The following is a 15082-nucleotide window of genomic DNA, read 5'->3' as shown; positions in this document are numbered from 1 at the left end:
CTGCTCATGTTGTCCTCATTTAAGTCCTTCGTGCAGTGGGTCTGCCTCCCCCCGGGTCCTCTGTCTCTCGCCAGCTTCTGAGGGTGGGTACGATATAAGTTCAGAGCTCACTGCTGCGCGCAGCCTCATCCTGAGTCCTTCCCTGGTCTTCCATCTACAATAAGCCTGACTGCATACATTTACTTACTCCTGCCTACCTTATTGCTTGATAAATGGGCAGGTGGGCCCTGGGGAAAACGGATGTGGAAGTGGATGGTGCACAGTGGGCAGGCAGGAGCTGGAATTGAGACCCCTGGACTGCAAGTCAGACCATGACCCGGGGCTCACAGCTGTGGCAGCAGAGGAATGACCTTCCCGGCTTTGTGTCCTGCGATGGGGGTATATACATTTTGTGATGTTTTTCATTCACTGTGGGCTATGGTATTCACTTACAATTGTTTGATTGATTGGTTGGTTGGTTGGTTGGTTGATTGATTGATTGATTGATTGGGGGGCACCTCATGCGTGGGGGTCAGTGAACAGCTTTGAGGAGCTGATTCTGCCCACAGTGTGGGCCCCCAGAACTCGGGCTTTCAGGCCAAGTCATCTCACCGACCCACATTTTAAAACCTCTGTAGTTTAAAATGATGAAACTTTATTTTAAACGCTGCAACTAGTTCGTGGCTTGGAGCAGCTCTGCTATTCTGACAGAGTCCCAGGCTGGGAGAGCCTCCTCCTCTGGCTTTCTGCTGTGTCCCCAGCAGGAGGCAGAAATGTACAGATCTCAGGGCGTCTTTGACAAGCTTCTGCTTAGAGGTGATTCTTTTCCCACTGTCCTGGCTTTTGCCAAAGCAAGCCATGCGTCCAGTTTTGCCTCCTGTCATGTGCAGGAAGGGCAGAGACAGTAACAGGGGGTCTCTGTCATCTCCCTCTGCAGGCAGTTTGCCAGCCCACCCTCAGGAGGACTGCTCAGGAATGCCCCGTGCGCACATCTCTGGACCTGGAGCTGGACCTGCAGGCCTCGCTGACCCGCCAGAGTCGCCTCAATGACGAGCTGCAGGCCCTGAGAGACTTAAGGCAGAAGCTGGAGGAGCTTAAAGCCCAGGGAGAGACTGACCTTCCCCAAGGCGTGCTGGAGGACGAGAGATTCCAGAAGCTTCTAAAGCAAGCAGAGAAGCAGGTACCGGGCTCTGGCTGGGGCTGGGGCAGCTGTGCCCTTGTGGGTGGGTGGCACCCTGGAGGAGGTTCCCAACTTAGGCATCTTCCCGTCCTTTTTCTACTCTACCACTGTAGTGTCTGCCGTGGTAGTGGCCGTGCCCCAGCTACGAACAGTAGCACCCATCCCCAGGTGGCTCTGCAGTCTCTGGCAGGAAGGGAGCCCTCCACACTTGCTTGTGTTTCCGCCAGTGCTACCTTGTGCTTACATTTCAGCACTTTGCCACAGGAGTTATAGAGACATTGCTAATTTTAATGTTTCTAAGTTTCACTTTCCAGCCTCAAAGATTAGATTTCACTTAATGGTATATGTTTGCCTTTCACCCTAAAACATGTATAGAAAATAAGATTGAGTCACTGAATAAACAGATAATTGAGGGGTTGTTCTGTTTGGGTTTTGGTTGGTTGGTTGGTTGGTGGCACCTCAGTATGTAGCCCTGGCTGGCCTAGAACTTGTTGTGTAAACCAAGCTGTCCTCAAAGAACTTCACCTGCCTCTGTGTCCAGAGCGCTGGGATTAAAGGCGAGTGCTATCGTGCACAGATTAGATTGTTAGGGGTTTTATGTTTTTGTCTTGGGGTGGTTGTTTCTGTTTTTCTGAGAAAGCTTCTCACTGAATAGCTTGGGCTGACATTTAAGAATCTCAGCCCCTGGGAGACAGAGGCAGAAGAATAGATGTAAGTTCAACACCAGTCTGGACTACATGAGTTCCAGAACATCCAGGGTTATATAATGAGGCCCTGTCTCAAACCAGAAAAGAGATCATATAATCCCCCTGCCTCTGCTGGCATTATAGATATGTACCATCCTGCCTAGCAAAACTCAAATATTTTTTAAATGATTTATTCATTTATTTTATGTATATGAGTACACCATTGCTCTCTTCAGACACACCAGAAGAGGGCATCAGACCCATTGCAGATAGTTGTGAGTCACCATGTGGTTGCTGGGAGTTGAACTCATGACCTCTGGAAAAGTAGTCAGTGCTCTTAACCACTGAGCCATCTCTCCAGCACCCCAAAATCAAATATTTTAAAGGGATTGTTTCTAATGTGTGACCTAAATATTACTGAGTCTGCCTAAGTATAATAAGATTCATCCCCAGGGTTAGGGCTTAGCAGTCTATATTCATTTCTACATGTACTCTTCAAGTAGAGTTTTTTATATAATTGATATGTTACAAGTGCTTAAGCATTATTTTCTTTTAATGTAATTCTTAGTGTAGGAATCTGAAGTACAGACAATACTTCCTTGACGTTTTTGATAGGAAAGGGTACTCCCCATAACAAATTTGTCTTTTGACCTGAAAGGCTTGGTCCCACCTGGTGGCAGTGTTGAGAAGCGACTGGGCCACAAGAACTTTTAAGGTCAGGGGCTGGAGAGATGGCTCAGTGGTTAAGAGCACTGACTGATCTTCCAAAGGTCCTGAGTTCAAATCCCAGCCATCACATGGTGGCTCACAACCATCTGTAATGAGATCTGACACCCTCTTCTGGTGTGTCTGAAGACAGGTACAGTATACTTACATATAATCAATAAATAAATTTAAAAAAAAAAAAAGAACTTTAAGATCTTCTTCAAAAGATTTCATAGCTGAAGGAGCTGTTGGAAGGTGGAAGGTTTAGCAGGAAAGGAGTCATGGGGGAGCTTTTGAAAGGCCTTCCTTCCAGATGACCCTCTGAGCTCCACCACACACTCTCTCTCCACAGTTGTCTCCTTCCTCCATGAGTAGGTTCAGAGGCAACAGAGCTCCAGGACTGGAGAAAGCCAACCTTTCTCCCCTGTAAGGTGTTCCCTCAGGTATTTTGCTATAACAAAAAGCAGCTGCAATATTGATGAGAACAGAGCAGTCCTGACAAATCTAAGATTTAAAGATTCATTGAATACCTTAAGCACTATATGCTCACATTTTCAACAGACATCTAGGAAAATAGAACTAATTAAAGAAAGGAGGTTGAAAGGTCCTCTATTGCCCGGCAGTGGTGGCACACGACTTTAATCCCAGCACTTGGAAGGCAGAGGCAGGTGGATTTCTGAGTTCGAGTCCAGCCTGGTCTACAGAGTGAGTTCCAGGACAGCCAGGGCTACACAGAGAAACCCTGCCTCGGAAAACCAAAAAAAAAAAAAAAAAAAAGTCCTCTATCTCTTAACAAAATGACAGAGAAACATAAAATTACCCATAAAGAAACATCAAGTCTATATATAAGTTTCACCAAAATTTTCAAGAACAAAATGACTCAATTTCTTATACTCAAAGAACATGCCACATCTGTGCAGCCAAATCCCTGATTTTAAAAACAGGAGATATTATCAAAAGCGAGAAGCACAGGCTGATGTAACTGTGATAGCAAATGCAGAACTCCTCTAACTAAAATCCCAGCAAACAGAATCTAATGCCATGTTTTTTTAAAACACATTTCTGTTTTCTATATTGGAACAATATATTTCTACATTCTGTTTCCACATTGAACTGTGGAAAGATTTTTTTTTTTAAGATTTATTTATTTATTATATGTAATTACACTGTAGCTGACTTCAGACACTCCAGAAGAGGGCGTCAGATCTTGTTAAGGATGATTATGAGCCACCATGTGGTTGCTGGGATTTGAACTCTGGACCTTAGGAAGAGCAGTCGGGTGCTCTTTCCCACTGAGCCATCTCACCAGCCCAGATTTTTTTTTAATATTAAAATTTTTATTTGTATACCCACTTAACAGATTTCAAAGGGAAGCTATTAGGCAACTTGATAGGTATATGCAAATACTGATAAAAGACAGTAGACATTAATATTTACAACTCTCATGACACTCCTTAACCTGATGAAAAATAACAGAAAAAAGATCTACTCCTAAACAAAACAAACACAAAATCATTTCTTTAAAATCAGCTGAGCATGGTGGCCCATGCCTTTCATCCCAGCACTACAGAGGCAGAAGGAGACGGATCTGTGATGTGGAGACCAGCCTGGTCTATGTGTTAGCTCTAGGCCAACCAGGGCTGTAGGGTGAGTCCCTGTCTCAGAAATCAAACAAAACAACAGAATAACAACCAAAGTAAATTGTGTTAGTCGCTGTTCAGTTGTAGTGAAGGGACTTGGTCCATTATCATCATGACAAGGAACATGGCAGCCCACAGGCAGTCGCTGGAGAGAAGCTGAGAGCTACATCCTGATCGATAGGCAGAGAGGCTGGGCCTGTCTGGCTTGGACTCAAAGCCCACCCCCAGCAACAACTTCCTCCAGCAAGGCCACACCTCCTAGTCCTTCTAATCCTTTCAAACAGATCCCCTCCCTGGTGACTAAGCATTCAAATCTATGAGCCTGTGGGGGCCATTCCCATTCACACCACCACACAGGCTCTCAGCACTCTCCAGTCAGCACCCTCCGAAGAGCAAAATGACTGAGAAGAAAGGAAGCTGTTGTTGTTATTGGCCGGTAGCACAGATACGTACATTAAAATAAAAAGAATCTGAGTCAGAAAAGTCGCCATGTTCTTACAGGTAGTTTGCCAGATGGGCCAATACAAAGCGGAACCTGTTGTCCTTCTCTCCACGTGAGCCACGGTGCATAGCCATGGCCGACATAACAGAGGACACCCTAAAGGAGGAAGGTCATGGTTTTTGCCTCATAGCCTCAGAGGGCTCAGGCAGTGGTCACATGGTCCCTGTACATAAAGAGAGGATCCTGGTTATGGGAGCAGTGAGTGGTTGGGGGAGGTTCTTCTCATGGCAGACAGGAAGCAGAGAGGCAGGGGTCAGGGCCAAGGTCTGGCCTTTCGGGTACCCTGCTTGGGCTCGCTGCTCCATGTGGCTGCACAACCTAAATTTCAACATGTCAGCCCAGTGGATACTTTGTATTTAACCTTTAAAATGTTTTTATATGGGCGGTGGTGGCACACACCTTTAATCCCAGCACTTGGGAAGCAGAGGCAGGCAGATTTCTGAGTTCGAGGCCAGCCTGGTCTACACAGTGAGTTCCAGGACAGCCAGGGCTGTACAGAGAAACCCTGTCTCAAAAACAAAAACAAAATAAAATGTTTTATGTACCAGCCAGAAACAACTACAAAGCTTAAGTATTGACATTTATGACATTATCAATGAATAGTATCAAGTATGTGTTGGTATGAGTTGTAGGTAAAATTACAAACATTACTGTGCCTACAGAATATTCCACAATCAAATAAAAGAGGGTTCAAGATGCCTGTCTCTAAAGGGCCAGTTAGTAAAATGTTCAACTTTGGGGCCATCATGTCATCTAAGTCACCATTGCAAGGCCATTTTACCACAAAAGCAACGGCAAAGAATCGTAAGGAAGGGCTGAAGAGATGGCTCAGGGGTTAGGAGTGCTCCCTGCTCTGCGAGAGGAGAGTTCAGGTCCAAGCACCCACGTAGGCTGCTTACAACTGCCTGTGACTAAGCCAGGGGTGGGGCAGATCCTGTCACTTACATACCCACCAACAGACACATACAGATACATAATTTAAAATTAAAATAATAAAATTGTAGATACATGACTATGGCAGTATTCCAGCAAAACTTCACTTAAAAACATATATGGCAGACCATAGTTTACCGATCACTATCACAGAAGAATTACTAGTGCACAGCGGCTGTCTTTCTAACATGGACCGTCCAGTCTATTTCCAGGTAGAATGCATGTGTGCTTTTTTATGGATGCTAAAGAAAAAAAAGGGAGGGGATTCACCTTCCAGTAGTTGGGATTTATTAAAATAGTCAAGAGTAGTTGAACAGTGTGGAATTCAGAAGGAGCAAGAGACGGATATTAAGTTAGTAATTCTCAACCTTCCAAACGCGGTGAGCCTTTGACAGTCCCCCTCCTGTTGTGACTTCAGGCCATGAATCTGTTTTGTTGCTACTTTATAACTGTCATTTTACTACTGTTTCAAATCATAACGAATATCTGTGTTTTCCGATGGTCGTGATCCACAGTTGAGAAGTGCTCGATTAAACAGAGCCCAGGAACAGTCACACATGTGTGGAGCACTGTTGTGCAGTGCAGGGACATGTCAGTCGGAGAACAGGTGGCAGGAATGCACCGGGGATGTGACTGAATGGCAGAGCATTTTATGGTGTCCATGAGGACCTGGGTTTGATTCCCATGCCAGGAAATGGATTTGCCACACAGAGCCCGAAGGCATTATGTGTCTGCGCCACATTTGCTGCCTTGAGTAAAAATGTCTCCACAGTGAGCTCATGTACTGGAGTGACACTGTCATCGGGGGTGGCACTATTGTGAAGGGTTAGGGGGTGTGGCCTTGTTGGAGGGGGTGTGTCACTGGGGATGGGCTCTGAGGTTTGATTTGGGATGCGTTTGCAGATGGTTCTGAAGGTGTTGTTCTTATCACTGGCTCTCTCCTGGCCTGAGATTAAGCTGTAGCTCTCAGCTACTTCTCCAGCACAGCGCTGACTGCCACAATGCCCCCTCTCATGATGATAATGGACTCAGCCTCTGAAGCTGTACACCAGCCAGTTACACGCTTTATCTAATAGTAGTTGTGTTGGTCATGGCGTCTCTTGATAGTGTGCAAAAATAAACTCCAGGTAGAGCATGGACTTAAACATAGAGAACCTACACTGACAGAAGAAATAGGACCGCTTCCCCTCATGTGTGACTGTGGGTCTCCCATGACTGTTCTACGCCCTCCCTTGATGTAGCTAAGGTAGAGTGACTGTTGAGAGGCTTGAAGGCCCAAGTGAAGTGGAGTCCCTGTGGGCTTCTCTAAGAGGTGCTACATGAAAGGACAGTGTGGCCTGATGGTGTGTGCCTCGTGCCTAATGGGTAAGGCCAAGCCCATGGTCAGCCACTATCCCACAGGACAGTTAGAGGGGCTTTGGCAAATATAACTAGCATCTCTGGCTGATTACAAAATAGGATAAAGGCTCCTTTTGAAAGTTTAAGAGTCATAGTGTACTATTTGCCGATGCTTAAACATTGTAGTTCACTCTACGGTTCTCCTGTTGTTCGAAATGTAGTGAGCATTAAGGTGACTTGGCTTCTCCTTCCACGCTCATGATACCCTTGGACTTGTCCATAGTCCGGCCAGTGCTTGGAAAATGGAGGAAATATGAAACCCAGCCGCCAGTGCATTCAGAACCTGGAATGTTGTTCCTGTAAAACATGAGTCTTGTAGTACAAATGGTGGCTCTTGGGGACCTCAACCTAGGTGTGACTCCAGGGCCTTGCTCGTGCAGACCTTGCTCCTTTGCTTTTTCCATGTCACAGGGCCCTGAGTCCCCTCTCCTTGGTGACCATCGTAGAGCGTACCCTTTGCAACCTTCTTTCTGTTCTGTTGCCCCACCCACTTGAGACTCAAGTCGTGAGTTGAGTGAACCTCCGTTTACTGCAGAGAAGATGAGAGCAGCAGACGGATGAGGAGCTGTCCCATGGGGACTGCTGTGAGGACCCATAGTCCTCCCTGTGCTGGGGGGGTGCGGTCAGCGACAAGCTCCAGGACTATCAACCGTGAATGTCCCTATCACCCTCGTGTAAAGCTTGTGCTGTCCTTGTCCCTCCATTCTCATGAACTTCTCTGAAACGGGGACCTTCAGGTGCTGTGTTGCCAATCTTTCAAGATGTTACACTGGGGAAAGAAATGGCAGAGGAAGGACATAGTGGCCACTTAGCTTCCTGGGTACCAGTGCCTGAGACCCTTCGTTTGTTTGGGCTTTCCTGAATCACACCCTAGCCTATTGTGCAGTGCCTAGAGATAGGGTCGCAGGCAGACCTGCAAACACAATATGAAATTGACATAACTCTATAGGAAGTGATCGCTTTGAAGACTGTCACTGCCATAACAATGTGTATGCTGTAGGAGGCAATTCAACTTATACCTCCTAATTATTAGCACTTTGTTATCAGTGTCACAAGTGTCGTTATAACACTGGTCCTAGGAACACCCCTCACAGATGTACCACCAGTGCGTGCTCAGCACGGTCACTGTAAGGCGCTCCTTGAGTATCACCGGCCTTGTGATTTGGTCACAACACAGCCCATAGTAAGGCATCACCGAGTGCGGCGACTCCCTTGCCAGCAGTTAGTTACCGCTGCGCTGCATGTGTTTTGCTCACAGAACAGGTCCCATGCAACACACAAGGTGGTCTTCTCGTACATAAGGCAGAATCTGATCCCTAGAGCTCAGAACTGCCTGGAACCCCTGGCGATCATTCCGTTCCAGTTTGAACTGAAAAGCTTGAGGAGAGGCTGTGGGTGTTGAGTGCTTCCGTAGCGAGCCTGAGCCCAGGGCTCCACCCCCAGCACTGCACGACATGGGGCATGAAGATGCACTCTGAGGAGATGGAGGTGGAAGGGCCAGAAGTTCCAAGGTTACCCTCTGCTACATAGCAAGTTCTAGGCCAGCCTGGGCTACGGGGAAACCTGGTCTCAAAAAAAAAAAAAAAAAAAAAAAAAAACAGGAATTCCCAAGAGTCTAGCTCGGTGGCCGTGGTGGAGCACTTGCCTAACACATGAAAGGCCCCGGCCCCGTTCCATTCTGTAGGGATAAGAAACTCAGAGCTGCAGAGCCCACTATCCCTTCTCCCTTAACCAGGCTTCCCACTCCAGCTTCGTAAGCTTGTCTTAAAGACTGGTGCCTAAGAGTTCTCGGCCTGAGTCTATGGTTGTCTCCATACTAATGATGGCTAGCAGACATCTAGCCCCTTGATTTCTACAGTCATGATGGTAGCTACAGTCATTGGCACCTAGATGAACTGCCATTATCCTAACAAAATACTGACCCTTGCTCTCCTATATAAGTTCAGTTTCAAAATCACTTTGCCACCAAGATAATGAGATAAGAAGGGGGAAGCTCTGGGGATTGGGATGGAGCCCAAGATAAAGACATCCTCATTGATTGACGTGGAAATGGATACCACGGCCCTAAGGCGTGTTTGCCGACTGGGCAGGTCCTGTGGATCCACCCCGTAATGGTGTCACAGGGACAGTTAAATTGCAACCTGAGTTTTGGAGGAAGGGCTTCCTGTCACGGCTAGTGCCAACCCCTCCACACACTCTGTCACTGCTCCCTCTGCCTGTGACAGCTTTACAGCAAGCAGCCATGTAGGGCTCACTCAACAGGGCCCATTTATACTGCTTTAAAAATGGCTCTAGTCCCTGAGCACAGAGAGATTTTTGTGTTTATTGTTACCAACTCTGTGGGTGTGTAAACCATATGTATCCTGTACTTCTTTCCTCTACATCTGAAATTTGTGATAAGCAGCTCTGACAATCCAGACTGTTCTGCTCTGGACCTTTCGTTATGGCTGCAGAAGTGGGCACTCACCACAGTTGTATTTTCTATTCCCTCTTCTCCTTTACACCCCCAGGACATCGTGCTTAGCCTGCACACACACACACACACACACACACACACACTCAAGGCCCTTTCCCCTGTGGTGCTGGGGACCTATGACATTCTCCTCAGGTCATCATTAAGTGCTACTGATGACCCTGTGAACGGCCATAAAAACTGTGCATCGTAGAGAAGCAGCGCTTACGTCAGCAGCAGACAGATGCTGGCTCTGCCTCCCATCAGCCCTCGGGGTCATCCTCCATACCCCTCCTGAGGGCAGCGGAAAGCCTCTATAGCTTATAAGAAACCAAACGTAGGTGCTCTCAGACTGCACGTCCCCCTTAGGAAGGAGCGAGACGCCGAGGACTGTAAGTTGAGACTGTTGTGTGCCGTGTGTTTTATGAGGCCCCTTAACACGGCTGTGAGTCACTGGCCACCTTTCTGTAGGCCAGGCTCCCATCATGGAAGCTGAGGGCTAATCGCCCTTTGTAGAGAAGGAAGCCTAGGGAGCAGCCAGTTGTCCTGAGCCACAGGAGAAGCAGAGGCGGGCTGAGGGAGGGCCCTGTTCTTCCTAAGAAGCAGAAATTTCTGTTTCTTCCTAGGGTGTCTCTGCCAACGTGCCTGGGTGCCTGGGTGCTGGAGGGTGGTGGTGTTTTGTTTAAAAAAGAAAAACCTTCAAGTGATGCATACGCTAACTTGTTTGAAAGTTGGGCCACCCTGAAAAAATGCCAGAGATATGAATAATTAATACCGTTGGCTTGTTCTCTAAGGCCCTCAGTGCTCTCAGTGCTGTGGGAGGAGCAGAAGCTAAGCAGGTTTCATAATGGCTGTTGAGGAAGGGCACGGCAGACCAAGACCTTGAGGAGACTCCATAGGGAGGGGGAGGTGACAGGGAGTCCAGAAGCCGACTGTGTAGTCGCACTACAGCCACAACGACAGGGTGTCTGTCAGTCAGAGTGAAAAGAGCCTTTTAAATTTTTGTATGTATTTCATTCTCTACCCTTTCTCTTGTTTTTTTCTCGTTTGTTATACTTCATCTGTCTTGTTCACAGCCCTGCCCTGCCTTCTGTTAGACTGTAGCCTGCAGGAAATGTTAACTGGACAGAATAAACAGGAGATAGGAGACTGAATGATGTGTTGGCTCAGGTGTCGAATGGTGTACGTGGACTGGCTCAGACCTTTAAAGTACTTAGAAAGAAACTATGGCCCGGGGCTAGCCAGGCCCCTTGCCCAGACTGTAAGTGAGCAAAAGGGAACTCGAAGTCAGACAGCTCTGCCCCAGCGTCTGCCATCTTTACCACTGACATACACTTCTTACTGAAGGCCATCAGTATGGGTTTGCTGATTACGCGACCAAATGAATGAGATGTGGAAGAGATATATATATATATATATATATATATATATATATATCACACGCACACAATATCTACATGTCAGCAGCAATAACATAGAGAATGAATTTTAGTAAAGTCTTAGTCAACAGTGAGAACTTGGTTCCAGAAGGGCCCTAAGGGGAGGGTGGGCACAGAGAATGTTCCTGAGTGAGGGTCTTTGCGGTCTACACGTGTATCATTGCTTAGTAGGTTGGTTGTACACCAGTGAAGGTTTTGAATTGGCTAACATAGGAATTCGGGGCTAGAAAGAGTTGACAAGTGTGTATGCCACAACGTTACCAGTTCACTTTCTTGGAAAGAATGCCTGTTTTCAGATTTATGTTTTGTTGTTGTTTGGGTTTTGTTGTTGCTACTTTGGTTTGGTTTTGTTTTTTTTTTTTTTTTTTTTTTTTTTTGGTTTTGAGAGTTCTTAGGCTTTCCAGATGTAAAAATCTTAAATGTGATTAAAATTAACTCACCCTGGATAAGGCATGCCTCCCCGTTTGGCATGAGCTGAGCGTGGGTTCTGTCCCCTGCTGCCCAGGAGAGGACACCCTTGACTGCTCAGCTTGGCCCCCCTAGCTTAGCCTTGTGGCGTGTCTTCAGGTTTCAATCTGTATTTCCTTTGCCAGGCTGAGCAGACAAAAGAGGAGCAGAAGCAAGACTTGACCGCGGAGAGGTTGATGAGACAGGCCTCCAAGGATGTGTGCCGGCTGCGGGAGCAGAGCCAGAAAGAGCCGCGGCAGGTGCAGTCCTTCAGGTAAACGGCTACACGGTGTCCCCTCATGTGCCCCACCCTGAGGCTACACCCACTGGGAGGCTCCAGATACGACAGAGTCTGTCTCCTCAGGACTCAGAGCCACCATCCTCACCACCACCACCCTCCATCCTTACCATCCACCAGGAGTACATCTCATTGAGAAACCTTATCCCTGGATTTAGAAATGTACACAAGCATCGCAGATCTTTGGGGGCTTTGTTCACTCATTTTCTGGACATTCCTTGTGTACCCTTCTCTCTCCCTTGCCCCCCCCCAGCCCCCCCCCACACACACACCTTGCACTGGGCTGATTGCTACAGTACAGCAAGAGAACACACACTTCCTGCTCCTACAGAGGGCCTCCAGTCTGAGAGTTCCACAGCCACCACAGTGCCATATGGAGCCTTTATGGGCTAGGCAGGGATTCCGAGAGCATATAGGAAGTCTGTGTGGGCCGCTGTGCAGGTGCCAGGTCAGCTCAAAGGAAGGCGTCATTAGAGGTCTCCAGGCTATGCTAGGTGTAAGCCACCCAGCCCGGCTGTGTGTAGCAGAAGCTGCCCCAGGCAGGCTTGTCAGGTAAAGCAGGACTCAGAGCCCACACCAAAGGATTTCAGGGGTGGCTCTGGGTCCTGAGGGAGTCCTGCCTCTGAGTAGGGAGCCTGTGGGAGCAGGCTGGGAGGGGAGTTGAGTCAGCGAGGACTTCCTGCATCCTGCCTGGGTTGACCATGCCAGGAGACAGCACTGGCAACTCCAGCCAGTGGACGGTCAGAAATCCAACCGTAAAGTGGAGTTAAAGTGGGACATTATCACAGAGATAAAAAAGAGGAGCCTGCAGATGCAGTGTGGCGGTTCCCACAGGGAACAGGGGATGCTCAAGAGAGTCAGAGCGGTGTGATTGGTCCTGGAGCAGAGGACCAGCAGGGACAGACTGTTGGACACTGGAACATAACAGAAAAGAGAATTAACATGTCCCCAGATTGTGACACAAGGCCTCGGAAATCATGTCAGATGATGGCCAAATAGTAGGAGGCTCACAGGAAGAAGGTCACCTTACCCTGGTTTAGTTTTTTTATAGGGAAGTCCTTAGAGAGCTTCTAACCTTAGGCCAGCAGGTGGTTCCATGACAAAGGTGCTCACAACCAAGCTTGATGTCCTGAAAGCCAAACCTGGAACCCACATGGGGGAAAAGAAAACTCTTTCCCATAGGCTGTGCTCTGACCTCCACACGACCTGTTCACCTGTGCACATAAACACACACTGGCACACTTCCCCCACGTGCACATGTGTGTGCACACAATTAAATACAAATAAAGAAATGTAAAAGGAAATGTGGAAAAAAAGCTTTTAGGTTGTGGAGAGAAATGAGAAGAAAGGCTATGTGGAAACAGGAAAAAGGGGACTCATGGTGGGTTGGGGCTGAAGATGGGATGAGTACCAAAGCTTCAGTGCAGGCACAGGAAGGGGAGGTGTTGAAGGGCCTGTTGTGAGGGCTTGGGTTTCCCTGCCCATTGAGCTAGCCAGCCATTGTGTGACCTTTTCAGGAAGTGCTGCTTTAGCCATGGAGTGGTGGGAGGGCCCCTTCCTGCTCAGGATCCTTCTGCGGGAGACAATGTTGTCAGCTGTGGAGAACCTTACAATGTCCTGTTGTTAAAATCCAGAGACTACGGAAGCATTCCTGTTCCCCGTAAGAAGCCCACCTGTCCTGGTGTGGTGGCACGTGCCTCTTATCCTAGCAGGATAAAAAAGGAAAAAAACAAAGAAACCAAGCCACTGGTATCACAAGGCAGGTGATGAGCTTGGTGAAGTGAGATAAAGCACACCACATGGGGACAGTATGACCCCCGTGACAGCCAGGAGGGGCCCAGGCACAGCCCCACACAGCCTCTGGTGTCCCTGGGTGTCATGTTGCTAAGGTCAGGCCAACGAACAAGGATTCCGTGTGACTCTTTTTTTTTTTTTAAATTTATTTATTTATTATATGTAAGTACACTGTAGCTGTCTTCAGACACACCAGAAGAGGGCACCAGATCTTGTTACAGATGGTTATGAGCCACCATGTGGTTGCTGGGATTTGAACTCCAGACCTTTGGAAGAGCAATCGGGTGCTCTTACCCACTGAGCCATCTCACCAGCCCCTCCGTGTGACTCTTAAGGCAGGCGCTGCCGCTGGCCATGAGGTTAAGTCCTAGTGGGCGTCAGCGGGGCTTGTGGCCGGTTTCCAACATCCTAGCTCACCCTTAAGGGAGTGGAGCCAATCGTAAAGGGTGCAGTGTCACAACGTGACTCTGTCCCGTGTCCTGCTTCTACTTGGCCTCTCTCTCTCCTTGCACTTCAGAATAGTCAACCGAGTTGTTGGTTTTCTCCCTCTGCACTGATTCTTGTGTGTTGAGGGTGTGTGCATGTGTGTGCACACACACCATATGTGAACTAATAAGCAAATTAGAAAAGAAGGTGGGGAGCAACCGAGGCGAGCGTGAGCACTGCCTCTCCGCATCCATCGCACGGGCAACGGGCACGGGCACGGCTGTCTTTGGTGCCTGCCTTTACCTTTTTTTTTCCCAATTTTTTATTAGGTATTTACTTCATTTACATTTCAAATGCTGTCCCAAATGTCCCCTATATCCTCCCCCCCACCCACTCCCCCTACCCACCCACTCCCACTTCTTGGCCCTGACTTTCCCCTGTATGGGGCATATAAAGTTTGCAAGACCAAGGGGCCTTTCTTCCCAATGATGGCTGACTAGGCCATCTTCTGCTACATATGCAGCTAGAGACACGAGCTCTGGGGGTGCTGGTTAGTTCATATTGTTGTTCCTGTCTCTTGTGAGGCTGTGCCAGTGCCTGCCTCTGCCTTCTTGTGAGTTAACATGCTTCCTGTTCGCATGGATTCCTCAGGGTCTCTGGGAATTTCAGGTCAGGTTCTGGGCCCTACTGAATCTTCTCCTACCCCGGCTTAGAAATACCGACCATAGCCTAAGATCTACCCCTGGTAGATTACAAACCTCTGAGGGGACTTACTAGCTTTGTCTGTCGAGGATTTACTGCGAGAGGGGCTGTAATGTGCTACCGCTTTAAACCAAGCCTGGGGAGATGGTTCGGAGAGAAAGGGCCTTTGTTACTGTGTCTGGTGATCTGAGTCCAATCCCCGGGGTGCACCTGGAGGAAGGAGAGGACTGACCCCCACTCCAAGACCCCCTACACATACACTAAATAAAAAACAGCTATAAAAAGAAAAAATATTAAAACCGAAGGAGGCTCTTACGATTTCAAGTGTAGTGTCTTGGGATGTGAAGACAGCCTTGGGTCTCTCAGAACTCTCAGAATCATATTTAAGCCATCTTCTCCCTCTCTCCCTTCAGGGAGAAGATTGCCTATTTCACGAGAGCGAAGATTAGCATCCCATCGCTGCCCGCTGACGATGTGTGACCCTGCCTGCGGCTTAGCACC

General features: G+C 48.0%; 1 protein-coding gene across 1 annotated transcript in view; it reads left to right on the top strand.

Annotated features, from left to right (window-relative positions):
- Wwc2 (WW and C2 domain containing 2) overlaps nt 1–15082 on the top strand; it is a 160048-nt gene extending 144966 nt beyond the window's left edge. Inside the window, exons 21-23 of the mRNA XM_021218885.1 lie at nt 917–1159; nt 11508–11635; nt 14995–15082. Of these exons, the coding sequence (XP_021074544.1) occupies nt 917–1159; nt 11508–11635; nt 14995–15061 (438 nt within the window). The 3' untranslated portion in view covers nt 15062–15082. The remainder of the gene's footprint in view (nt 1–916; nt 1160–11507; nt 11636–14994) is intronic.

This window comes from Mus pahari, chromosome 19 (assembly GCF_900095145.1).
Source record: "Mus pahari chromosome 19, PAHARI_EIJ_v1.1, whole genome shotgun sequence".
Classification (NCBI taxonomy): domain Eukaryota; kingdom Metazoa; phylum Chordata; class Mammalia; order Rodentia; family Muridae; genus Mus; species Mus pahari.
The sequence above is the reverse complement of the archived record's forward strand: the minus strand, read 5'-3'. Positions and strand labels throughout refer to the sequence as shown.